This window comes from Bos javanicus, chromosome 5, assembly GCF_032452875.1.
Source record: "Bos javanicus breed banteng chromosome 5, ARS-OSU_banteng_1.0, whole genome shotgun sequence".
Taxonomy (NCBI): domain Eukaryota; kingdom Metazoa; phylum Chordata; class Mammalia; order Artiodactyla; family Bovidae; genus Bos; species Bos javanicus.
Genome location: NC_083872.1, coordinates 116,146,356 through 116,172,761, shown reverse-complemented (window position 1 = coordinate 116,172,761; position 26,406 = coordinate 116,146,356). Strand labels below are relative to the sequence as shown.

Sequence of the window (26,406 nt, the reverse complement as noted above, 5' to 3'; positions counted from 1 at the left end):
TGCCTGGGGAAGGAGCAAACAGCCGGCTTATTGCCCATCTCTGCTGGGAGAACTGCCAGTCATTGTCATTCTGGTTAACATCACCCTTTTCTCTCTCTCAGAAGTTAAGCGTTGGAGAACGAGTCTCCAAAAAGATGTGTATGAAAAGAAATACAGCAGTAAACATCAGAAAAGTCATTCAAAGAGATTACAATCACGATTTTGAAGATCCAAACCATTTTTTAACCCCGACAGTTTCCAAATCCGGAAGGGGGTCACTTAAGGCCTCAATTTGTTTTGAGTTAGGCCCAGAATCTCAGTGTTTTATATTTCAGGGTCTGTTGAGTCTTTTATTTCAGTTATGGGTTTAATCTGTACCTTTTTTTTTTCTTTTTTTCTGTTAATAACATTTGGTGATGAGGGTAGCTTTCTTGTCCCTTGAGAGAGAGGGTGGCCCCTAATTTAGTTAATGAGTAAGTTTCTTTTCTTAAAGAAATAGGACAATCAGGCACAAACAGAAAGCAGAGTAGAAGCAACAGGTGTTGATGTCACAGAAAAGGGGTCCCGGGAAAGTGTGCCCCGCCTCCTTCCTGCCACTCCCGTTACACATTCCCTACAGTTGTCAAGGTTTTCAGTCATTTGGGTTGAAACCCAGGAGGCTGCGCCAGTGTATATGAGAAATCCCGTCAAGTGGCCGCATTTCAGTGACCACCGAGGCTCAGCCTGTTACACAGACGCCACCTCGAGGCGGAGCCACCTCTGGCTTTTGGCCCCGTCAGTCTTCTGACTGTGAAGCTGTCAGTGACCGAGGGGCCCCTCACTCGATGGTGCCTGAGGTATTCCCTCTGTCAGTGCCCTGTCGACCCCTGGTCAGGGAGCTAGGTCCCCTGTGCCGCAACTAAAGATCCCACGTGCCACATCGAGGACCAGCGACCCCACGCCCTATGAGGACTGAAGATCCCGCGCACTGCAGCTGAGACCCGGCTCAGCCACATAAATAAATGTATTTTTAAAAAGCCATTTATATCTCCCTTTGCCTTTCCATTCTGCTGCATTTTATTCTGCTCTCGTATGAAACTTACTTGTTAAGAAAATTAACCCTCATTTAAGAGCTCTGGGTAATTTTTCCAGCGTGGTGTTTGTTTTTGCCTTTATTTATGGTGTGTAGGGCTTTTTGTTTTCTATAGAAATTTTTTATGTACTTTGATTTATCTATCATCCTTTTTTTTTTTTTTTACTATCATTCTTTTCTTTTTACTATCATTCTTTTCTTTGACAGCCTCCTCTTTCCGAAAGAATCAAAAAAACTCATGCATGGTTTATTTCATTTTCTTATGATTTTACTTTTAGCATCAGAAATGTTTCTCTTTCCAAAATTGATTTTGGTCTGAGCAGGGGCCCCGCCTCATTCTCTTTTCTCTGCTGGCCAGTCTGTCCAAGACCATCTGTTGAAGAACCAGCTTTATCCTACTGACATAAAGGACAAATCTTTATGTGAACTAAGTTACCGTGTGTTTTCATTCTGGTTTTGTGCTTTCTCTTCTGTTCTATTGATCAGTCTAATTGTGTACCAGCACCACCTTGCTTTCCTTAATCACTCAGTTCATCTCCCTCACTTAATTAGCCAATATTTATTGTTTCCTACAAGTCAAATACTGTTCTAGGAGCTGTGTACAGCAGTGAACAAAACAAGGAGGGAAGGTGCTCTGTTAGGACAAGCTGGCCCCAGGCCAGCTCCAGCCTGCTGCCCGTTGTTGTAAATGAACTTCTTGGCACATCGCCATGCCCATTTCTTTATGTAGTGCTGTGGGTGATCTTGCAGTTGAGACAGGACCATATGGTCTGCAGAGTATTTTCTGTCTGGACCTTAATAGAAAAGGGTTTCTGGCTGCTGTACTTGGGAAAGACTGAAGGCAAAGAAAACAGATAAAATAGATACGATGCTCTCCAGTGGTAGCAGTGGTACAGGTGCTTTGGGAAGGCCCCCCGAGAAGGTGGGCGTTTGAGTAAAGAGCTAAGGGGGCGGCTTCCCTGGTGGTCCAGTGGCTAAGAGTCCGTGCTCCCAGTGCCCTCCCTCGTCAGGGAACTAGATCCCACATGCCACAACTGAGTTTGCCTGCTTCAGTTAAAAGGTCATTTGAAAAGACCCTGATGCTGGGAAGGATTGAAGGCGGGAGGAGAAGGGGACAACAGAGGATGAGATGGCTGGATGGTATCACCGACTCAATGGACATGAGTTTGGGTGGACTCCGGGAGTTGGTGATGGACAGGGAGGCCTGGCGTGCTGCAGTCCATGGGGTCACAAAGAGTCAGACATGACTGAGCGACTGAACTGAACTGAACTGACATGCCTCAAAGATCCTGCCTGCTGCAGGTAAGAACCGGGGAGGCGAGGAAGGAAGCCTCATGGAGGATTTGGAGCAGGAAAGTGACAAGAACTGTTTCAAGTCTGGGGGCCGTTTAGGAAGCTGGGACAGTTCACACCGGCAGGAAATGGTGGTGCTTGGCCCCGGGCTGGAAGAGTGGTTTGTGGGAAGCAGTTGGATTCCAGATACATTTAAAGATAGAATCAATGAAATGATGCAGAGATGAAGTCAGAGAGTTCTGCAGGAAAACAAAAGACAAACCCACCAAACAATGGTAGAATTGAACAAATTTGTCAGTTCACTTGTCTGTCCAAGTAAGAGAGGACTGAAAAGTTTCCGTTGGAATCAACATCTGGTGAGACAATAGCTAGAGGTGTCGTGGGGTTAAGAGAGGGTTTGTGGTTTTTCTTTAACTTGGGTAATTCTTGAGTATTTTTTTTGGGGGGGGGGGAGTCTTTTGGTTAGAAGTGAAGAAACTTATCCATGGCAGCTTAGAAAGGGAAAATAAATCTGAAAAAGAATATATATAGGTATCTGAATTATATGTATTATATAACTGAATCACTTTGCTGTGGACCTGAAACTCTACATTGTAAATCAGCTGTCTTCAGTGGGGACTTTCCTGGGGGTCCAGTGACTGAGACTCTGCCCTTCCGATGCAGGGGGCCCTGGGCTTCGTCCCTGGTCAGAGAACTAGATCCCAGGGGTCGCAACTAAAGGTTCACAGGCTGCAACTGAGATCCCATGCGGCCAATAAGGGCTGGCGCTAGTGGTAAAGAACCTGCCTGCCGGCGCAGGGGGTACAGAGATGCAGGTTTGATCCCTGGGTCCCGAAGATCCCCTGGAGGAGGACATGGCAGCCCACTCCAGTATTGTTGCCTAGAGAATCCCACTGACAAGAAGCCAAGCGGGCTACAGTCCATAGGGTTGCAAGGAGTTGGACATGACTCAAGTGACTTAGCATGCATGCACACAGCCAAATATTAAAAAAACCCCAACAACACTATACTTCAATTTAAAAAAGTAAAAAGAGAAATGTATTGGCTAACAATCTAGAAGATTGAAATCTAAGCCTCCGGAAGACTGGGGAAGCCCAACACTAAGAACTTGAGTGGATCTCCTCTCTCTGTCTGTGACCTCTTGTCTCTGGCTGTTTGCTCTCTCAAGTCCTCCTCCTCCACGTGGCAGGACAGGCACTGTACGATTTGGGTTGATGGTGATATAAGGGTTTAGCTTTCCGAGTGTGTTTCCATATCTGAGAGGGTTCATGCCCCTCGTCACTCTTTCTGCATTTTCCTGGCTGTTTTTATTTTGAAACATTCTTGGCATTTTCTCTTGGGTCATGTTAAATTAGGTAGAATTGCTGCCTCCGTGATCTGAATATTCTACTATGATTATGTTTGTTGTGGTGCTCTGTGATCAGTGAGCTTCGATGTCAACACTGCAAAAAGATTATGACTTCCTGCAGACTCAGATGACGGTTGGAATTTTTCAGAAATAAAGGATTTTTAAATGGAGGTATGTTTTCGCTTTCTCAGACATAATGCTATTGTGCACTTGCCGCTGCTGCTGCTAAGTCGCTTCAGTCGTGTCCGACTCAGTGCGACCCCATAGACGGCCTCCCACCAGGCTCCCCCGTCCCTGGGATTCTCCAGGCAAGAACACTGGAGTGGGTTGCCATTTCCTTCTCCAGTGCATGAAAGTGAAAAGGGAAAGTGAAGTCGCTCAGTTGTACACTTGCTAGACTACAGAATTGTATACTCGTAACTTTTAATTCAGCAAGCCAGGCTTCAGCAATACGTGGACCGTGAACTTCCAGATGTTCAAGCTGGTTTTAGAAAAGGCAGAGGAACCAGAGACCAAATTGCCAAATCTGCTGGATCATCGAAAAAGCAAGAGAGTTCCAGAAAAACATCTATTTCTGCTTTATTGACTATGCCAAAGCCTTTGATTGTGTGGATCACAGTAAACTGTGGAAAATTCTGAAAGAGATGGGAATACCAGACCACCTGACCTGCCTCTTGAGAAACCTATATGCAGGTCTAGTCAAGGCTATGGTTTTTCCAGTGGTCATGTATGGATGTGAGAGTTGGGTTGTGAAGAAAGCTGAGCACCGAAGAATTGATGCTTTTGAACTGTGGTGTTGGAGAAGACTCTTGAGAGTCCCTTGGACTGCAAGGAGATCCAACCAGTCCATTCTGAAGGAGATCAGCCCTGGGATTTCTTTGGAAGGAATGATGCTGAAGCTGAAACTTCAGTACTTTGGCCACCTCATGTGAAGAGTTGACTCATTGGAAAAGACCCTGATGTTGGGAGGGATTGAGGGCAGGAGGAGAAGGGGACGACAGAGGATGAGATGACTGGATGGCATCACTGACTCAATGGACAAGAGTTTGGGTAGACTCCGGGAGTTGATGATGGACAGGGAGGCCTGGCGTGCTGCAATTCATGGGGTCAAAGAGTCGGACACGACTGAGTGACTGAACTGAACTTTTAATTCACTGGGAAACCAGTACATGTGATTCACTTTATTGTGATATTTGCTTTTATTGCCCTGGTCTGGAACCAAACTCCCAACATCTCCAAGGTCTGCCTGTAATAGTGGGTTGTGATGATACTCACTTCGTCTCTTTTTTAAATATTTATTTCTTTGGCTGTGTGGGGTCTTAGTTGCAGCACGTGGGATCTTTAGTTGTAGCATGTGGGGTCTGTTAGCACTCCCCTGACCAAGGATTGAACCTGGGCCTCCTGCATTGGGAGTTCGGAGTCTTAGCCACTGGACCACCAGCGAAGTCCCCATTTCTAGTTTTTTCTAGTTGAGATACATATCGTGTTTAAGGAAGTATTTGTTTATTTCTATTTTATAGGGAATTTTTAAAAAATCAAGAATGAGTATTTAATCTTACTGAATGTTCTCCCAGTATCTGTGAATACGATCATGTGTTACTTCTCACTTGAACTATAACTTTATCATGAATATATAACTAGATTTCCTAATATGGGACCATTCTTATATTTCTGAGTTAAATTCTACTTGGCATACTTTTAACAGATGGCTGGATTCCATTAAATATATCATTTAAGATTTTTATGTTTGTGATGAGTGCAGTTAGCCCATAATTTTCTCTGTGTTGTTTTGGGGGGTCAAGGCTGTACCTTCTTGTTAAAAAGAATTTGCAAGTTTCTCAGGCTCTTAAAAACTTGTGCATAGCATTTGAGCTATCTGTTTCTTGAAGATCTGGTAGTGAGTGACTGATAGTTGCCCAGTCATGCCTGACTCTTTGCAACCCCATGGACTGTAGCCTGCCAGGTTCCTCTGTCCGTGGAATTCTCCAGGGAAGATTACTGGAGTGGGTTGCCATTTCCTTCTCCAGGGGATCTTCCCGACCCAGGGATCCTGCGTTGCAGGAGAGTCTTTACCATCTGAGCCACCAAGGAAGCCTACTATTAAGAGACATTTCTAAGTATAAAGACAGGTCAACTTAAAAAGTATCAGCAGATACATGCTTGACTTTATTTTATAATCTATAGACAATACATTAGAATATGTAGTGAATCCATACAACTTTTCCAAAGGAAAACCCAAGACAGAAGTAGAAGATCTGGTAACATCCTCTCAAAAACGTCTCTTGGCTGCAGCGCGCTTGCTTAGGGAGTAGCTCTGGGGCAGTTTTCTGTATTGTAATACATGCCCATGGTTTCTTTCTTTTTTGGCCTTGCCGTGCCGCTTGCAGGATCTTAGTTCCCCGACCAGGGATTGAACCTGCGCTTCCCTGCAGTGGAAGCGAAGAGTCCTAACCACTGGACCACCATGACCATCATTTTTAACGGCTGTAAACTGTTTTAAGTACTGAGTTACCATAGCTTGTTTCACCTGTGTGGTTTACTGGTCTGGAGAAGGACTGGGGTGGTTTTCAAGGAATGCCTCCTGAAATCCAGTTCATGACTATTCCGGAGCTCTGGTTAGTGAGAGATAATTCCAAGTTATCAACAGGAGCAACAGCATGTTCATCCACTGAGTGTTGAGGAGGCGCCTGTTAGCATTCTGAGCACCTGGGGTTAGCTCTAATCTCGAGGGAGGCTGTAGGATAGCTCTACTGGGCTCTCAGATGTGCAGTGGGAAGGTTTGGAAGCCTGAGTTGATTTCTTGGTTGCTCACCAGCGACCCTTCAGTGTCCTCATTATACAGTGGCTGGAAGACCCCAGGCCCGGGGTCTTGGAAAGAGTAGGAGGGGCTGGGTTTGAGCCTCAGAAGCTCTTGAGCTACTGGATTCCCAAGCTTCTGTGGCCTTATCTTTAAACTGAAGCCTGAGGATTTTTTAAGCTCAGGTTATCCCACCTTATCAGTTAGAAGCAACAGTTAGAACTGGACATGGAACAACAGACTAGTTCCAAATAGGAAAAGGAGTACATCTAGGCTGTATATTGTCACCCTGCTTATTTAACTTCTATGCAGAGTACATCATGAGAAATGCTGGGCTGGATGAAGCACAAGCTGGAATCAAGATTGCCGGGAGAAATATCAATAATCTCAGCTATGCAGATGACACGGCCCTGATGGCAGAAAGTGAAGAATTAAAGAGCCTCTCGATGAAAGTGAAAGAGCAGAGTGAAAAAGTTGGCTTAAAGCTCAACATTCATCATGGCATCTGGCCCCATCACTTCATGGGAAATAGATGGGGAAACAGTGGAAACAGTGACAGACTTTATTTTGGGGAGCTCCAAAATCACTGCAGATGGTGACTGCAGCCATGAAATTAAAAGATGCTTATTCCTTGGAAGGAAAGTTATGACTGATCTAGACAGTATATTAAAAAGCAGAGACATTACACTGTCAACAAAGATCCATCTAGTCAAGGCTATGGTTTTTCCAGTGGTCATGACTATAAAGAAAGCTGAGTGCTGAAGAATTGATGCTTGTGAACTGTGGTGTTGAAGACTCTCAAGAGTCCCTTGGTCTGCAAGGAGATCCAACCAGTCCATGCTAAAGAAGATCAATCCTGGGTGTTCATTGGAAGGACGGATGCTGAAGTTGAAACTCCAATACTTTGGCCACCTGATGCGAAGAGCTGACTCATTTGAAAAGACCCTGTTGCTGGGAAAGATTGAAGGCAGGAGGAGAAGGGGATGACAGAGGATGAGATGGTATCACCGACTCAATGGACACGAGTTTGAGTGAACTCCAGGAGTTGGTGATGGACAGGGAGGCCTGGCGTGCTGTGGTCCATGGGGTCGCAAAGAGTCAGACACAACTGAGCGACTGAACTGAACTGATCCCACCTTATCAAGTTGCCATGGCGATCTGGAGAGGTCACAGGGGAATGGACTTTATAAACTGTAGTGCATGCTAAGTCGCTTCAGTCGTGCCCAGCTCCTTGCAACCCCATGGGCTACAGCCCACCACGCTCCTCTGTCCATGGGATTCTCCAGGCAAGAGTACTGGAGTGGTTTGCCATTCCCTCCTCTAGGGGATCTTCCTGACCCAAGGATCGAACCCGCATCTGTTAGGTCTCCTGCATTGGCAGGTGGGTTCTTTACCACTAGCACCAGCTGGGAAGCCCCATAAGCTGTAGAGTACAGGGCAAGCATGAGCCATCATCATTGTCAGTACTGTTGAGCTGTTGGCATGGTTACGTACCCCATTCAGTGTCTTGCAGAATGAAGTGGACAATCTGTGGTGGGGTGGCGGGAGAGCATGGAGCTGGGCACGGGTGGCTCAGGTTCAGTCCTTGCACAGCGGCGTGCCCTCCTCCATGCTTCTCCAGAGCCACTAGTCTATGAAGGACTCTCCAGACCTGAAGTTCAAAGACGGTGACTTATGAAAGCAGGTCACTCACTGCAGGCAGCAGGGGAGGCTGGATCCCATAGTCCCATTTGGAGCTGGCAGATCCCACTTTGTGATACGGCCCTTGCTCCTTATTCACGGATTCTGTATTTATGGATTTAGCTACTCACTGAAATTTATCCATCACCAACACAGTCAGTACCTTGGGTGCTTTTGTGGTTAATTGCAGATGTGTGCAAAGTGGTGGGAAACTTTGAGTCACCCGGGGTGCATGGTCACAGCTGAGGTTCAACAAGGACACGCCTGCCTCCTTGTCTCAGCTCATCCTTTCTGTGGTCTCCTTGGTTGTTGTTCAGTCGCTCAGTCATGGCTGATTCTTTGTGCCCCCATGGACTGCAGCACAGCAGGCCTTCCTGTCCTTCACTATCTCCCGGAGTTTGCTCACACTCATGTCCATTGAGTTGGTGACGCCATCCAATCGTCTCATCCTCGGGGTCTATTTAGTGCCACATATTTGCATGTCGTGCTTTTTTGGTGGTGATTTTGCCATTTGGAGTGGCCCCCAAGTGTAATGCTGAAGTGTCTAGTCCTGAGCAAAAGAAGGCTGAGATGGGCCTTATGGAGAATATACATGTTAGATAAGCTTCATCCAGGCACGAGTTAGAGTGCTGGTGGCCTGGAGTTGAGTGTTAATGACCCAACTGTATACACACACATAACGCAAGATAATGTATAGATCATCTGATGAAAACGCAACCAGAGGCTTGCAGGAGCCCAACCTTGTATTTCTGTAGGAGCACTCCATATTTGCCAAGTCAGCGTCTGTGGCCACTTGATAGACGAGAGCTACCACTACAGTCACCATGGATTAGAACAGGCCGGAGGACCCCGGCCCCACAGGGGAGGCGGCGGTGGGTGCGGAGCTGTCCATGGTGCTGCTCCACGTCTGGGGCTGGAAGCCTGCTGACCTTGGGCTGGACAGAGCCCTGGAGTTGAGGGAGCTCTGCTGGCCTGGCGGCTTCCGGGGCTTCTGACCCAGGGCACGTCTTGGTGAACAGGCTTTGGGACAGGATGCAGCGAGAAAGGGGCTCACCTCTGAGAGAAAGAGCTGGCACTGATTCCACAGCACTGGCCACACGGCGAGGCCGGCCACACGGCGAGGCCAGCCACCCTGTGTCTGTCTGTTCATCCAATTAGCACATCGCGTGGTTCAGGGACACTGCTGGCTGGGGAGTCATCACCTCATCTGAGCAAGCCAGATGTGCAGGGCAGCAGTGTGGAGGCCCCCACAAATACACACGTGGACAGAGCTTTACAGTGTGCAGAGGACTTTCCACAATGGCCCCTCTCCCCACCCCCAACCTCACCACTGGTTCCGGGAGAGTGGCAGGTTAGACCCCTCTGACAGAGGGACTCTCTGGGGTCCCCAGGGGCTCAGTGAACCCATCACCCAGATGGGGAGGAGCAGAGAGCCAGGACCTGAGCTCAGGTCGTCTGGTTGCAAAGCCTAACGCTGCGCTGCGCCTCCGCCAGTCTGAGCCCTCACCCTGACCTTGACCCTTCCTAGTGTGGACTTGGACTGTCTCCTCTCCCTCCCTCTTCTGCTCCCTCTCCACCCCCGTCTCCCTCTCTCTCTCTAATTAGCTTTATGACACTCATCAGAAGTCATACATTCATGGGCAAAAGTGGTATCATCTTACTATTAAAAGTATTAAAGGTGAAAAAAAAAATCAAGCCTGTGTCCGGTGAGGTTCAGCAGCTCCTGCCATTCAGGTGTACGTGTTTCCATCAAGTGTACACGTTTCGTGTTCTGTCTCCGTCGAGGGTGCGTGTCTCCGTCAGGGAGACATGTTCCATCAGGGGTGCGTGTCTCCGTCGGGGGTGCGTGTCTCCATCGGGGGTGCCTGTGTCTGTCGGGGGTATGTGTCCCCGTTGGGGGTGCGTGTCTCCATCGGGGGTGCGTGCCTCCATCAGGCGTATGTGTCTCCATCGGGGGTACATGTCTCTGTCGGGGGTGCCTGTTTCCATCAGGCGTATGTGTCTCCGCCCGTGTGTGTATCCAGGGCTCCATGTGGTGTAGCAGCTGTGGTCAGGGTGTGAGCCTCTGCTCTTTGGGCAGGTGCTGTGTCACATGCCTTTCGTGTCATGAGTGTCTTGTCTGCTCATCTTCACAGCATCCTTTAAAAGTGTGATGGCGATTCGATTTAGTACACACAGCACAATCTACTGAGATTAAACGTGAGTGATTACTGAATATTATTTTCTTTTTCTTCTAATGTTATGACTACTGCTATATTATTTGCTGTCATTAATACATATGGAATGTCTTTGTGCATAAGGCACTTCCTTATTCCCGTTTTTTTCTTTGCCATAAGATAGAGTCACATAAGCAGGAAGATGCTTGTTTGGCTTCCACAAAGGACACAGTAATTTTTCTTCTCTCACAAGAGCTCCCAGTTCAAAGTGTTCTCGCCAGCTTTGGTCGTCATAGCTTTTTATCTACTTTGCCGGAGTATGGTTTATGTCAAATAAACTGTGTCGATGTCAAGTAAGTAACTGGATGAGTTTTGATGGCTGTGAAGGCACCAGCATCGATGCACAGAACGTTCGGGGCGACCACCAGTCTGCTGTCTGTGCCTCTGGTTTCGCCTTTTCTGAAGCATCCTGTGAATGTGGCCTTTCCGTATGTAGCTGTTTTCCTACGTCTGACTTCTTCACTCAGCGTGATGGTTCCGAGATTTATCCTCGGTGCTGTGTCGATCGGTAGTCTGTTCTCATCGCCAGTAACAGGCCACTCAGTGGCTACGCCACGTTCCGTAAGTGTCTCCTCCTGGTTCCCAGTTTGGGTTTATTTAGGAACACAGCATCTGTGAACGTTTGTGTACCGGTGTCTGCAGACACGTGCTTTGTATCTCTTGGGCAAGAACCTGGAAGTGACTGAATCGCCGGTAAACACGTTTAGCTTTATAAAATCTGCCAGTTTTCCTAAGTGATTGTTTCTTCTTTTCTTTCTAGTTTTTTGGCCGCGCTGGGTCTTCGTTGCTGTGTGAGAGCTTTTCCTGCTGCGGTGGGCGGGGGTTAGTCCGCAGTTGCAGGGCCCAGGTTTCTCCTGTTGCACACACGGGCTGTGGCCCCGAGCCTCAGCAGCTGTGGCACGCGGGCTTGCTTGCCTCACAGCAGGTGGGGGTCTTAGTTCCCGGACCGGGGACTGACCCCATGTCACCTGCATTCACAGGTGGATTTTTAACCACTGGACCACCAGGGAAGTCCCCTGGTTATTTTTATAAAAGGCAAATTTGCCTTCTTAAAAATGACAGCTTGTTCTTTCAGTGTGATTTTTTTAATCGCTAGTGAGATTGATATTTTCCCACATTTTACCGAGTTGGTCTGTTTCCTTCTCGGCAGTTACCTGTTTGGGTATTTCACTCATTTATCTGTTGCGGTCTTGCGCATTTTCTTTCGTAACTTGTTATGCTGTGAATTCTTTACATACAGTTATTTATTGTGACTTGCGCTGCCCTGGTTTTCATGTTCCCTTTGATTTCAGCTGTGCCTCTCTTGGGCATAAAGGGAATTTTGAGTGTTCAGGGTGGCGGGCGGGTCTTGACTTTCGCAGTCTCTCTTCTTGCTTTATCCTGAGTGTCCCTGGTCTGGCCTCTGCCTGACTGTCCCACCTGTCTGTCCTGCTGCGTCTCTGGGTGTGGCGCCCACAGCCACTCTTGGCAATGGTTCTGGCGTCTCACTGGTGAGAGGCAGGGTACGAGGGGGCTCCCCGACAGAGTAGTTTTCTTCCTCCTGAGTTTGTCATTGGTACTAAATAGTGATACGCTAGTGATAACATCTGTGTGATGTCTGCAGCGAACTCCCAGCCCCTTGTTCCTTTCAGAGGTTAGCGCTGGGTCTCCCCACCCATACCTGCGGGGCAGGCAGGGGCTGCAGATGCTCAGGAAGACGGGTGGGGAGGGCCCTGTCTGGGTGCCCAGGTGCCTTCTCAGTGGGTGGCTGGGCCACCTGCCTGTGGAGTCACCGCTTTGAGCCCTGGGCGATCTGAGTCAGAGGCGCTTCGGCCCTTGTGTTGTGTGTGGTCTTGGGGCTTCTTTGAAGGTTTTTCTTGGATCAGAGCCCTTTTGACTGAAAGAAAAGGGCATGTTCGCACCCTGTGTCCTGCGTGGGGCACCTAGGCCTCTGGTGGACAGTGGCTGGGCCACATCTGTGCTGTGGGCACCTGGGCAAGGCACCCATCTCCCTGAGTTCGTCTCCTGTTAAGTTGGGCCAATCCGTTTATTCACGCAGCATTTATTGAGTACCTGTTGTGTGCCTGGCTCTGTTCTGGGCACTACACTCAGATGGTCATCCAGGCAGGTCCCTACTCCTGGGAGGCATTTGTGCAGCGGGGGACAGTCGTGAAACCCCATAGTGATGGCGGCAAAACAAGGTGAGGAGGAAGGAGCACCTCCAGCACGTTTAATGTGGGGTCTGAAGTGGTTCCCTGAAGACAGGAGAGCCATCTGAGCTGCAGCGGGAGTGGAAGGAAGGAACCCCCTGTGTAAAGGCTCCAGGGTAGAGGGGCGGGCAACCCCAGGAGGCCAGCAGGGCTGGTGAGTGGCGAGGGGAGGGGCTGTCACAGGGAGTTTTCTTAGAACTTTGGCTTTCATTCTGAATTCCATGGGAAGGTTTGAAGGGGGACAGGAGCCGACTTTAAATACAGACCCTGTAGCTGTGGTGTGGGGGGCGGACTCGGGGGTGAGAGTGGATGGGGCCGTGGATGCAGTCCAGGGGAGCTGGCCCCCGCCACCCCGGGAGGGGAAGGACCTGGGTGTGGTGCCCGCCATGCTCTCTGACGGCTGAGGGGCTGCCGGCAGTTTCTGGGAGAAGCATCCAGGCGGTGGGCTGGTGGTTCGGGAGCGGCCCGTCGAGGATGGGGGCACCGGCACAGGGTGACCTTCCGGCTGAACCCCACGAGCCCCTGTGTCGGGGGGAACACGGGCAGGCAGTGTGCTGCGGCTCCCTCGCTAACTGGGCCGGATGGGCTGTGAAGAAAGCGATCGCTCAGCATTTACAGCAGGGAAATGGGACCCCTTGTGCGGACCTGCTGGGACAGGCCTGGCGGCACGTGGAACCCTGGAGGGCACGTTGGCATATATTTTGTGCTGTCTCCAGCACATCAGTCCTGCACGCAGGACCCCACCCCCACCCCCAAACTCAAGGACCTTCCCTTGTCAGAACCTGGGCTGCCAGCTGCCTGCCGAGCGCTTTGCGTTCATTATCTGGGTCCATCACATTGCATTTTCCAGAGCCTGAGTGTGTGCGTGTGTCTGGTCTGACAGGTCTGAGGACTCAGCAGTTTCTAGCTCTGGGATCTTGGGCCTCTTTTTCTGACTCCTGAAAGTCAGTCTCTTCTCTTGTGAAATCAGGCAGCAGCTGTAACAGGCTGTGGGCAAAGTTCAGTGAGACGGCCCACACGGCTCTGGCAGGGGCTCAATATGGCAAATGCAGGAAGAACCGTGGCCACCTACCTGGTGCCGTGGGTACCACCAGGCTCCTTCTGCTTGCAGAATAAAGAGATCGCCAGAGGGCGTATGCTCTTGAGCCTGAGTGATGTGGATGGTGAACTTGACTCACTGTGGCAGGTGGTGGGGTTCAGAGCCCTGACCCACTGCGTGTGGAGACCACAGCGGCTGCCGTAGCCCCTCTGAGGGACCAGGAAGCAGTGGGTGTGGGCAGTCTTGGAGCGTTGAGTCTAGAAGGCCTTCTGCTGGGCTGGGGGCTCAGAAGGAGCTGAGATAAACTGTCCCGGGAGAGTTCTTGCTTTGTTAGGAAGAATGCACCCACCACCCCCGCCACCCTTGATTTTGTGCAGAGGGCTTTAGGGGTGTGAGTTGGGCGCTGCCTGTTGTCACAGGGGTCAGTCTGGGGGTCCTGGCCTTTGCCCCTGAAGCTGATGGGTGACCTTTGTCTTGATAAGGCTCACCGGCCTGGGCCCCTGACTGATGAGACCCCCTTCTGTTTTCCTTCCGTGGGAGCCAGTTAGGGTGTGGGCCTGGGTGGGCTGCGGACCCCCTGGGCGCAGAGGGCGGGAGCCTGTGTCGGAGAGCTGATGTAAACAGGGCCGGGGTGTTCAGAACTCCAGGGCCTGAGGGCTGAGCCCCCCCTCACCCCCCATCCCCGCAAGGCCCTGGAGGAGTGGGTGTGGGCTGCAGGCCAGGGGGTCTGACCACTTGTGAGGCCCCGAGGTCCCGCCTCCACGGGTTCCAGAAGACAAATGCAAGGACTTAGGGTGATGAAGTCGCTTGGGGAGAAGAGGGAAAGAAACCAGCAACAATGTAGTATCTCGGGTTTCTAAGCGATAACTCTGCAGCACATCTTGTGGTTCCATCAGGTCTGTGCAGACGCCCACCTTGTCTAGGTCCCGTGGGCCAGCCACGTCTGCGGTGTCTGCCTTCACCCCCAGGAAGCTGGGGGTCAGAGCGGTCCCTGGGCTGGCCCGCGGTCACACAGCTAGTGCAGAGCTGGAGCGGAACCTCTCAGCCTTCCTACTGGAGCCTGTTGAGCTTTTTTTCTCCTTGTGTGGGAAAGAGGACCATAACGATCTAGGTATCAGGAAGAAATACTGTCGGTAATAAGAAGCAGAGTCAGCCGGCGTGCTGGAAGGCTGCCTCCCTCCTGCCTGCAGCTGAGCCCGGCAGGCAGAGGGGCAGCTGTCCCTTTAAGTCAGATTCCCGGGGTGGGGGTGGGGAGGGAGGTGCCGGCAGGAGATGGATGGATCTCCCCTCCTGAGCCCTTGGGGCTCCCCGCCAGACAGCCTGCCAGACAGCCTGCCGAGCCTTCCCTCAGATCCAGGCTTCCCTTCCCGTGCGATGCTGCTGATTCATCCTGGGGCTGGAGTCCGCGGTGCTGCGGGGCTCGGGGCCTCCCGCGGAGGTGCCCTTGGGCCTCTGCGGGCGCCCGTGGGGGCTGGGGCTCCGCACATCGTGGAGGTCTGCGGGGGGCAGGGCGGGGGGCCGGGGCTCGGCCAGGCCCCTCACAGTACCCCCCCATCCCCTCTGGCCTCCCTGCGCAGGGTGCTTCAAGGACGACCGCATCGTCTTCTGGACGTGGATGTTCTCCACCTACTTCATGGAGAAGTGGGCCCCGCGCCAGGACGACATGCTCTTCTACGTGCGCCGGAAGCTGGCTTTCGCGGGCAGCGAGGGCGCCCTGGACGGGCGGAAGGTGAGCGCCCTGGACCGCCCCCCCCCCCCAACTGGGTCTGCAGGCTTGTGGGCCGGGGGTCTGCAGTCCTCCTCGCGCGTGTTAGGAGGGGAACGCGGTGTTCATCCAGTGCCCGCCAGGTGCCAGGAGCTGGGCGGGGACAGTCACACATGTGTCCCGTGGTGGGATGCGCGGGTCTCATGTGGGTATTATTACTGAGCTTCCCCACGAGCCCAGAAGGCAGCGATGAGTATCACTACAGTGCCTTGGAGGAGACACGTCCAGAGGCTGGGTGGTCTGGCGGGCATCTCATCCTTAGTAAGTAAACAGAAGAGCAAAGACGTTGACTCCAGAGGCTGGGTCCAGCCTGACCGTGGGCAGGTGACCTGGCTTGGTGATGGTGGTGATGCCTGCCAGCCCCCGAGCCCTCACCTCACCCCCGACAGGGACTCAGCTCTCTGCCTCTCCCATCTCCCATGTCTTCCCAGCAACTGGACAGGACAAGGGTTGTTATCCCTTTTTTACAAGAAGAGACCAAAGGCTCGCAGGTGACTTGAGTCACCTCCGGTGTTTAATCCACTTAAGTTTCAGTCGACAAGTTAATAGAACAAGCTTTGCATGTCTTTCAGAAGCTTTATTTAGTGTTTTGTAAAATATCGAAGCAACCTGTATGCCAAACATACAAAGGCGTTGTTTTCATTTAAACACAAAAGTGCCTCGGGAAGTGGAGACGGGTTTTTGCAGCCTGCCTGCCCAGCGCTTGTGACCCCGGGCTGGGGCTTGGTGGCCGGGGCTCATGCCTTCCCTGCCTTGTGCCTGCTCTTTGAGCCTGATTGTGCAGGACGGGCTTTCTGCAAACAGATAGCCTGGTGCCTGCTGCAAAGGAGACATGGTGGCCTGCGTGCCTGCAGCCAAATGGCTGGTCCGATCCGGCTGCGTGACAGGCGGGAAGACCTGGGGGTGGGCCAGGGTGCTCTGGTGACCATCTGGAGTCTGCAGCAGCTGGCCGTGTGACTGGGTTGTCACTGGGGCCAGTGGACACTGGGACCCTGAAGTGCATCACGCAGAGCCAACACAGTCTGGGTCACTATAGTGACCAGAAGGGAGGGGAGTGGTCAGCGGAGGCCACCTGAGTGAGGTGGGTCTTGAAGGAAGGGCAGATATGGTCCCAGCGGAGGGGCCGGTGGCCGAGCAGTGGGCCTGACTGTCTGCTGAGGTTTAAGTTTCAGATTTTTTTTTTTTTTTTTTGCAAAATCTTGGTGGTTGTTTAGAGGAAGCATGTTGAGACCAGAGGCGACAGTAAGGGCTGAGTGTACCTGAGACGCGGTCATGCCTTGAATGTTGGTGCCTGGAGAGGCCCCAGCTCTGGTCAGGGAGGGTTTTCTTAGCCGATCTGGCCTTGACTGCTCCAGTGGGCAGGCAGGGCTCAGGAGGGGTCCGCTTTGTGGGCTCCCAGAGTGGCCAGGCAGGGAGGTGAAAGGAAGCTGCAAGTGCTGGCTCCTTCTCTCTGGGAGAGAACCCTGGACTCAGGCCTGAGCAGTTTTGGAGCCGGAGGCCTGAGGCTGTGTGTGAGGTCCCCTGAAGGCTGGGCTGGGGCCGTGTTGACAAGGGCAATGAGGGGACCCCGAGTTTGGGAGCGTGTGGCAGCTAGCTATGCGCATGCTGGAACGTTCCATCGCACCCCTGCCCAGAGCGCTCTGCAGGCCCTTCTCTCCCAGCACTGGGAGGACAAGATGACTGAGTCTTGGCCGGGCCTCAGGGAGCACTCCCCCACACCCCTGCCCCCGGCCCGGTCTGCTGGGACCGACGGCGTGGCCAGTGGCACGTGGAACGGTTGGTGCTGTGATGGGGTGAGGAATGGGGTGGCTGGGGACCCACAGAGAGGAGGAGGCAGCATCTGCCGGAATGTTGTAGGTCAGAGCGAGGGGATGACGGTGGACGGAGGACATTTGTGGGGAGGGGCGAGCCAGCACACGCACGACAGGCCCTGCCGGGGTGGGTCTGCTGTATCTGAAAGGCAGCAGGCGGGCGGCGCGGCGGGGGAGAACCCACGGGTCTGGAGGTGCGAGGTGGACGGGGCGGGGGAGGAGGGAGACCACACAGCTGCTCCCGCGCAGCCTCCCTGCCCGCCTCTGCTGCGAAGAGCAGAAAGGAAAGCCCCTGGCCGGCGCGCTGTGGGCGCTGCTGCAGGGCCTGCGCACTGCGGGCTCTCTGCGGCAAGCCCGGCTGCCTCCCGCCCCCTCCTCAACCGGCCGCGGAGCTGGTACCCAGTTGCCGTAGCAACCCGAGGGCCTCCTGCGCGCTCCGCTGGTGTAGAGGGTGGCTGGCTGGACTGGCTGCCTGTGGGCTGGGCCAGGATGCTGGGATCCCCCGCCCTGCTGGGGGGCCCAAGGGACGACCTCGGTGGGAGGCTGGCTTCTTGATGAGACCCCGGGGTCGCGAAGCCAGAGAACCCAGGAGGGAGATTGGAGCCCACGCCCCGCGTGGGAGGGGCCAGGGAGGAGAGGATGCCCCCGGGGCGGGGGCGGGGCGGGGGTGCTGGGACTCACCTCTGCCCTGGGCCTCACAGCTGGCGGAGGCCGAGCCCGAGGTGGAGGTGGAGGTGTACCGGAGGGACTCCAAGAAGCTGCCGGGCCTCGGAGACCCGGACATCGACTGGGAGGAGAGCGTCTGCCTGAACCTCATCCTGCAGAAGGTGCCTGGCGCGATGGGCAGGGCTCCCGGCGTGGGGGCGGGGTGCTCGAAGGCCCCGGGCACGCGGACCCCTGAACTCCCCTGTCCCGCACCTCTTCCAGCTGGACTACATGGTAACCTGTGCTGTGTGCACGCGAGCCGACGGCGGGGACATCCACATCCACAGGAAGAGGTCCCAGGTGAGCCCGCGGCGCCCAGGGGTGCCCCTCCCGCTGCCCTGCCCTGAGGGGAGGCTGACCCCAGAATTTCCCTGCGGCCTGGGGGCCTGGGTCCAGCTCAGGAGCCCTGAAGCAGGTCCTCCCTCCCAACGGCTCCTTCCCCAGCGGCTCCTGGGGCCCTGGCGACCCATGCCTTACAGCACACCCCACCCCAGCGCGGGGCTCCGGGCCCGGGTGCAGGGCTCAGTGGGGGTTTCACTCAGCCCCTTCCAATCTTTTTCTTTCCAGCAAGTGTTCGCGTCCCCCAGTAAGCACCCCATGGACAGCAAAGGGGAGGAGTCCAAGATCAGCTACCCCAACATCTTCTTCATGATCGACAGCTTCGAGGAGGTGGGGGCTCTGTCTTGGTCTGGCTCCCCCCCAGCCACCCCCCAGGCCTCACATGCCTTCAGGAAGGAGGTGGGGGCAGGGCTGGGCTCCCGCTCTCCCTGCTGCTTCCTTGACTCAGGGCAAACGAGTTCACTGGGCTCCGAGCCTTAGTGTTCTCATCTGTAAAATGGGCGTCAGGGTTGAAAGATCAGAGAGCTCACGCGTGGGAGGAGGCATCATCAAGTCCTGCAGAGCGCTGCCCGGGCAGGAGGGACGGTTATTACCACCCTCGAACCCTAAATGAGGCCTCCCCACCTTGGGATCCTAGGATGTCTGTGATGGGTGGGGCTCCGGAAGTTACAAAACTGGGGCTTGGGGCAGCTCACTCAACTGGGAAACGCGGGGTGCTGGGAAGCCAGCTGCGCCCCCTGGCGACCCTGCCAGCTCCTGTCAAGCCACCCTCCTGTCGAGGTCTGGGCAGTGGAGCTGTTCCCCCCACCACCCACAGTGAGGGCAGGGGGTGGGGGGCCCTGGAGCACTCACGAAGGATGGGGCGTGGGCTGCAAGTCGCTTCTCGATTTGGTTGGTGTCTTGAGCATTTCAGTTCAGGGGGCTGAACGCCCTCTCAGACTCACACAGCTTGTCCACAGCAGAGCTGAGATTGAAGCCAGAGTCTGGACCTCAGAGCTCAGCCTGCACACAGCCTCCCGCCCTGCCCCATGGGCAGTGACTCTCGTGGGGGCAGGCTGTCCGGTCCCCTGCAGACGGTCACCCCCCCAGGCAGGCAGTCTGTGAGGCTTCTGAGCTGGTGCCCACATACACGCCCTGACGGCTGGGGCAGGGCTGGGGCGGGTGGGCTGTGCACCCATAGCTGGCGGTGGAGAAGACACTTGAAAGCGGCCAGACAGTCCCCGTGAACTGTTCTACTTCCTGGTGTCGCTCTGGTGGACAGTGAGAGGGTGGCACATCCTCTTCCTGTTCCAGAGTCACTTATGACCTTAGCCCCTTGTAGACGCTGCCCCTGCCCACGGGTGGGATGTCCCCCTTGCTGTGCGGGTCGCCGTGGAGTGGTGGCAGGCCTGGGGGCCTTGGGCAAAGGCCTTCACGTCTGTGGCTCAGCATTCTCCCCTGTAAAGGGGGAGTTTCCAAGCAGTCCTCCCTGGGTCAAGGAGCCAGGCAGGGGGCTGGGAGCCGGGCTGTGCTGGGGGCCGGGGGCAGCCAACCGGTGCCATCCCTGCGTCTGCCTCGCGCCCCCCCCAGGTGTTCAGTGACATGACCGTTGGGGAAGGGGAGATGGTCTGCGTGGAGCTGGTGGCCAGTGACAAGACCAACACGTTCCAGGGAGTCATCTTTCAGGGCTCCATCCGCTACGAGGCGCTCAAGAAGGTGTATGACAACCGCGTGAGTGCAGGGTGGGCTGGGTCCAGGGGGCGATCACCCCGCAGCCCCCCTGCCCTCGCCCAGCTCTGCTGTGCCTGGCCCACCCCAGAGCTCCTGCAGCGCCCCCAATGCCCCTCCTAGGCGGCTGGGGCCTGGGTCACGTGGGGCTCTTCCCAGGAAAACCCTCCTGGGATTATTGGTCCCCGACAGATGGGACCGAAGGGAGAGGAGTCCAGGTGGATGGGTGCCCTCCTGCCGCTGGGCTCCGCCCCGGGTGTCCTCTCTCTGGACCCCGGGGCAGGGGACGAGGAGGTGGTCTCTGTCCCCAGACGGGGTGTGGTCGTTGGGGCGAAAGGGCGTCAGACAGGGATGCGAGGGTGCCAGCACTGCCCCGCCTTGTGGGCGAGCCCGGGTCAGCTGGGGCTGGGTCTCCCCGGAGCGGGGCTGGCGGCCCTCGGGGGCTTCTTGAGGGAGGGTCCCCCAGCTGCTGGAGCCCCCAGGGAGCGGGCACCCCGCCTGCCTGACTCCGTGCCCCCGCCTGCCCGCCCGCAGGTGAGCGTGGCGGCCCGCATGGCCCAGAAGATGTCGTTCGGCTTCTACAAGTACAGCAACATGGAGTTTGTACGCATGAAGGGGCCCCAGGGCAAGGGCCACGCTGAGATGGCCGTCAGCCGCGTGTCCACCGGCGACACGTCCCCCTGCGGGACCGAGGAGGACTCTAGCCCGGCTTCGCCCATGCATGAGCGGGTAAGGCTGCGCAGCTCGGGGAGGGCCTCTGCCCTTCCCTGAGGCCTGCCTCCCACCGCCTCCCTGGTCCTTCCCGCCCCCCACCCCCCGAGAGGTAGGTGTCATGGTCCCCACCCCTCTGGGGAGGAGGCCGAGGTTCAGAGAGGGCAGGTGACTGGCCCGGGGTCACACAGAAGGTTAGTACCTGGGCCCCGAGCTGCCACGGTGGCAGGGCTCAGCCAGCGGGGTCCCAGCACCCGCCCTGGTGGACCTGCTGGGTGGGGGCGGGCACCCAAGCGGCCTTTCCAGGGGGCGAGATGGGGACGATGACGGATGAGCTCCAGGAGGGTTGGCCAGAGCCTCGAGACCCTGGGGCCCCCCAGCTGGTCTCTGCCGGGGCCGCTTGCCAACCAGACGCTGGGCCCCGGAACTGCTGGCGACTGCCGCAGCCATGGACGGGTCCGAGCCTTCCTGTCTGCAGAGCTGGGCAGCCCCAGGCCTGCGGGGGTTCCTTGCTCTGCCCCCTGCCATGTGGCTCATGCAACAGCACTGAGCCTCTGAGCCCTTTCTAGGCTGCTGTCCTTCCCCGGGGGCCGGGAAGCTGACCTCAGTGGCAGCCTTATTCCCAGAGCCTCTGGGGTGGTGGGCGGGGGGCAAGCCCAGGGCTCAGGCAGGAGAAAATACCCAGCCCATCGGCCACGTTGCCCGTGTTGGGGGCTCCAGAGGAAACCGGGGTCTTGAAGGAGGAGTGCGTCCCCCCCCGGGCGTCTCCAGGAGGGGCTGCAGGGTGGGCTGCAGTCCGGGCACTGCTGCTGCATGAGCTGGGACAGTCTGTCCTCTCTGAGCCTCAGTTTGCTCACCCGGAAATGGGGTGAACACACACCCGCCTCCCGCGGTGTTGGGGACTCAGGAGCCAGGGCATCAGGGGCCCCTCTGGGGGTGGGGCCGGCTGGGGCATCTGCCTGGAGAAATGGCCCCCGAGCGTGTCAGTCCAAGTCCCCGCTGGCGCGCCCGAGGTCAGGGAGCCGTGCGCACTCTGCCTTTCACTCTAAGCTCACCGTCACGCGTCCTCCCGGCAGTCAGGGGGCACTTTTCTTTCTCTTGTTGTGTCTTTTTTTGTTCGCTTTGAGTTTCCTGCAGTGAATGTGTTTTGTAAGCAGAGCAGAAACGACAAACGCTCTCTTTCTGTGATGATGGGTGAGAATTCTGAGCAGAGGCGTCTGTTGTCATGGGAACAGAGGTGGTTTGTCTCTGCGATAAGGAGCCTTATCCCCCTTGGTTCTCAGGTGCCCACTGAGGCTAACAAATGTGTGCGTGACAGCCCTCGTGAAGATGTGGCCTGGGCTCAGGCCGGACAAGCCTGGGTGCCAGTTCTGGCCGCGTGTTTGCCCAGTGACCACAGAGAGGTTACTGGACCAGTCCGGGCCTTCATCTTCCCATCTGTCAAATGGGGGTGCTGGTCTTTCTCTCCCAGGGTGGCCGTGGCGGGGAAGGAGACAGTGCCTGGGAAAGCCCCTGGCCCCCAGCAGCCGGGGGGCCTAGGGTCAAGGGGCGGGGCCTGCCAGGGTTGTCCCAGCGCTGCTCGGGCGCCCCGCCTCTGTGCTCCCTGCCTTCCTTTCCCAGAGGGGTCGTTTGTAACCAGCGCATGACAAATGCAGACTCTGTGTGTTGTGGTTTCTGGTGTTTGCTTTTCTATCTTCTAAAAACCTTCCCTGGCTTGTGGGAGGACCGTCTGGAGCCCAGCGGCCGCCGGGACTCTGGTGGACGTCGGAGCCATGATGAGGAGGCTGACGGGGCTCCCGAAGTTTCAGTCCCAGCTCACCTTGTTCCTCAGATTCTTGTTTGCATGGGGAGGAGGGAGGAGATGGGCCACGTTCCCTCTGCCTGGAACGCCCTTCCCCCCCTTCTTCACCTAGCGAACTCCTACTCGTCCTTCAAGACCCAGCTCAAGCGGCGTCTCCTCCGGGAAGCCTTTCGTGATTTCCCAGGCTTTTGATTCCTTTTGCCTGCGTGCTCGCCTGTATCCTGTGCTTCCTTTTTTTTTTCTGTCTTTAACAACCAACATTCAGTCTGTGGTTGTCAACTTTTGGGTCTCTCACCACCCCCGGCAGACTGTGAGCTCCTTGAGGGCAGGGACCCGGTCATGTGCTCCCCTGAGTGGGTGTGGAGAATGGTTGGTGATGGGCAGTGTGGTTAGAAGAGAGGAGAGCAGGAGATGGAGGGGTGAACTGTTTGACCACTGCATTTCTGTGGAAGGATGCTGGGGGAGAGAGGGGACAGGAGATAAAAGCCAGGAGAAGAAATTAGAGGGAAGAGCAGGGCCTTAGGGGCAGCAGACCTGGGGTGCAGCCCAGCGTGGCCGCCGTCTGCTGGGTGACCTTGGCCCCGCCAGGGTGGCTGTCCCGCCTCAGCCGGTTCTCACGTCAGGGGTGGTTGGGAAGGTTCCGCGGATTTGGTGCCTGGAGGGTGCTCGTCCCGCGTGAGCAGCCAGGCTTGCTCTGTGCTCCGATGACCCCTGGCAGGCGGTTGAGGCCCCAGGCGGGCGGCTGGGTTCTTCCCGGGGCAGAGCTGGTGGCCAGCGCCCACCGAGCCCCAGGCTGGCTACGCTCTGCAGGCGGGAGACGGGTGGGCGCCAGGGCCCCCCCAGGTCGGCGGGCTGCCCTGGTGACACGCTCCTTGTTCCCAGGTAACCTCCTTCAGCACACCCCCAACCCCTGAGCGGAACAACCGGCCCGCCTTCTTCTCCCCATCCCTCAAGAGGAAGGGGCCCCGGAACCGGATCACGGAGATGAAGAAGTCTCACTCGGCCAACGACAGCGAGGAGTTTTTCCGGGAGGACGACGGGGGAGGTGACCTGCTGCTCCCCCGCCCCCCGGCCTGCGGGGCCTCCTCACTCCCTTCTGCACATTCAGAGAGCCAGGGGGCCATGTGCCAGCCCATCCTGGGCGGGGGTGGAGCTGTGGACAGACAGCAGACGGCCACCGAAGGGAGCCCCCAGCCCCGGCTCAGTGTGGCCGGCAGTTGGCACCTGATTTCAGGGGCTCCGAGGGGAGGGCTCTGGGCGCACGTGTGCTGTTCCCTCCCTCTGCGAGGTGCCCTGTGGCCCTGCCGCCTTCAGCGGGGTGTCCCTCGGGGCTCACCTGCCCTCCTCCCTGAGCCTGGGCCGTCTGTCCGGCGGCCTCCTGGTCGTCTCTGCCCGGGTGTCTCCGTGGTCCTCAATCACACCTACTCGGTCCTCAGGCCTCCCTGCTCCCCTCTCCGCCCTGCGTGGGCCCTGCCGTGGGAGCAGTACCGCGGGAGGGCAGGGCCGTGTTTATCAGAGGGGTGGCAGGAGGCCGTTGGAGGAGCTTAGAGGGTCCTGATCGGCAGGACCGAGGCAGAGGGCCTGCTGGATGAGACCCTGGCCGGGGCTGCAGACCCCAGCCCAGGCCTTGACCTGCTCTCGAGTGGGCTTGGGCAGTGCCGCCCTCCTGGGTTCCTTCCAGACCAGCGGGAAAGTGTCCACAGTGCCCACCTGCCTCCCCGGGTGGCCCACTGGCCGGGTGATGGTGCCGGCTCGTCCCAGCTGTACCCCCATACCCCTCCGGGGAGAGGACCAGAGCGGGGCAGCCGTGGGGCCCGGCACAGCAACAGGCCCGGGCCTACAGGGGAGGCGCTCCAGGACCGGGGCGGGGGTGTCAGGCTAGAAGGCAGAGGGGGCTGGAGGGCAGTCAGGAGGAGGTCCGGTCAGGTCGGAGGTCGAGCTGGGCCGGGGAGGGGTCACCTGGGTGGGAGGTGGTGTGCTCCGCTCCGCGGCCCGGGCCTAACACGCCGTCTCCGCTGCAGCTGACCTGCACAACGCCACCAACCTGCGATCTCGCTCCCTGTCGGGCACGGGGCGCTCCCTGGTCGGGTCCTGGCTGAAGCTGAACAGAGCAGACGGGAACTTCCTTCTCTATGCACACCTAACCTACGTCACTTTGCCGCTGCATCGGATTTTAACAGGTAACTCTGACTTTGGGGTGGGACCTCTGGGGGAACCACGACCCCTAAAAAGTACTCCTGTGGGCAGTACTCGGGCACCACACCGTCCCCCTGGAGGGGCTTCAGACCCTCAGCACGTGCGTGCTACTCGAGGGGTAGGCGGCCCCACGGGGGCCGTGGCTCCAGAGTCAGGCTGCCTGCGTGAGCCCTGCGCCTCGAGCCCTTGCCCCGTGGTGCAGCCGTTCCAGGCGGGCTCATTGCCCCGTTCCTGTCCGGAAGGAGGGTGAGCCCAGCCCCGCAGGTCCCCAAGGGCTGGAAGAGCGCCTTGAGGGCTTCCCTCACAGATGGAGCACTGGGAAGGTCCCCGTGCTCCCTCTGAGAGCACAAGGAGGGTCACCCTTCCCTGTCTCCTCCACACCCCCTCCTGCCACCCTAGACATCCTGGAAGTTCGGCAGAAGCCCATCCTGATGACCTAGCCGTGTGCGGAGCCTGCGCGGAGCCCCCCAGCCCTGCCCAGTCCTGGGAGTGCTGCCAAGTGCCTACCTGCCCACCGCCACTGGGGTCTTCCAGGACCACCCAGCGCCAGAGCCGGAGCCAGGCGGGGCCGCTCGACTCCTGGGGCCAGGGCCGACTCCACGAACACCAGCCCAAACTGAAGTGCCTCTTCCTCGTCCCTGCTGGCCCTGCTCCGGCCCCTGCGCCCGCCCACCCACCACCCTCAGCCTGTCTTTGGGGGAATCCTCTGCACCCCGAGGAGCAGATCTGCCAGTAGGCCTGAAGAGAGCAAGGGAGTGGCCAGCGGCCAGCCCGCGGACCCGACGCTCACCTCCCAGCAGACAGCAGGGAGACCACCTGGCTGGAGCCGCGCCACGTGTCCAGTGCTCATGGAAAACCGGTTTAAGATGTGGTGATGCTGATCCGATGAGTTAGTCCCGATCGTCTGTCCCCCGGCTTCCCCACAGTCGTCTTTAGATGGGTTTCCACAGGGAGCACGCCATCTGCTGGCTCTACCCTGGGCTGGGAATACCTCACCCCGCGCCCAGCTCCAGACCGGCCCTCGTCCCGCCAGAATGGCCTTTGCTTCCAGCCAAAGAGCATCAGCCACATACACGCACCTCCAACCTGGAGACGACCTGTCTGCACCTCGGCGGACGTGACCTGCAGTACTGGGGTCCTGAGGGCAGGAGGGAGGGGTCGTACCCAAACAGGAGAAGGGTGGGGTCCTGCTGGAAGGGCGGACGGTGCGCCGTGGGGTCGACGTCCTCCCAGGAAGTTCCAGGCCGAGCCTCCGTCCTCCGCGGCCAGGGCAGGGGCTGGAGCGTCTAGTCTTCCCTGCTTTCCTGGAGCTCATTTTCTTTGACTGGGTGTGCGGGTCCCACCTCTTAGGCCAATCAGTGAGGCAAAGAGGCATTGGCTTCCCCATGGCCTGGGGCTGATCAGGCCTCCTTCCAGCTTGGATGGAAGGTTTCTGTGTGTGGGGACACACCGTGCTCCTCTCAGAACCGCGAGCCTCCCCGGGAGCAGAAACGTCGCTCCTGCCGCTTCCCACGGGATAAGCTGTCAGCTGGGTCTCTGCTGCTCTGTGCGCACCCTCAGGGGTATCTGAAGGGTCTCTGGTGTGCGGGTAGCGACCCCCCCTGGGGGAGGAGAAGGGGAAGGAGGAGGGGCTCGTGTTCCCGTCCGTTTCTGTCCTTCGTGCTCCAAGGGTTTGCTTCGAGCTCCGGGAAATGGGGACTCCTTTGGGGCTTCTCCAGATTTTGTATGCTGTTATTAAAAGCGAGCTACTGCATTTCA

The 26,406-nt window shown here is 56.6% G+C and overlaps 1 protein-coding gene across 2 annotated transcripts in view; it reads left to right on the top strand.

The window, feature by feature from the left end:
* Nucleotides 1-26,406, top strand: part of KIAA0930 (KIAA0930 ortholog) — a 39,039-nt gene extending 12,633 nt beyond the window's left edge. The window contains exons 2-10 of one of the 2 annotated variants that reach the window (XM_061418832.1): nucleotides 15,191-15,342; nucleotides 17,891-18,016; nucleotides 18,117-18,194; nucleotides 18,462-18,563; nucleotides 19,803-19,943; nucleotides 20,475-20,669; nucleotides 23,335-23,497; nucleotides 24,474-24,632; nucleotides 25,048-26,406. In XM_061418832.1, the coding sequence (XP_061274816.1) occupies nucleotides 15,191-15,342; nucleotides 17,891-18,016; nucleotides 18,117-18,194; nucleotides 18,462-18,563; nucleotides 19,803-19,943; nucleotides 20,475-20,669; nucleotides 23,335-23,497; nucleotides 24,474-24,632; nucleotides 25,048-25,088 (1,157 nt within the window). In that variant the 3' untranslated portion in view covers nucleotides 25,089-26,406. Of the gene's footprint in view, nucleotides 1-15,190; nucleotides 15,343-17,890; nucleotides 18,017-18,116; nucleotides 18,195-18,461; nucleotides 18,564-19,802; nucleotides 19,944-20,474; nucleotides 20,670-21,934; nucleotides 22,327-23,334; nucleotides 23,498-24,473; nucleotides 24,633-25,047 lie in introns of those variants that run through there. The other variant, XM_061418833.1, reaches the window with a different exon arrangement.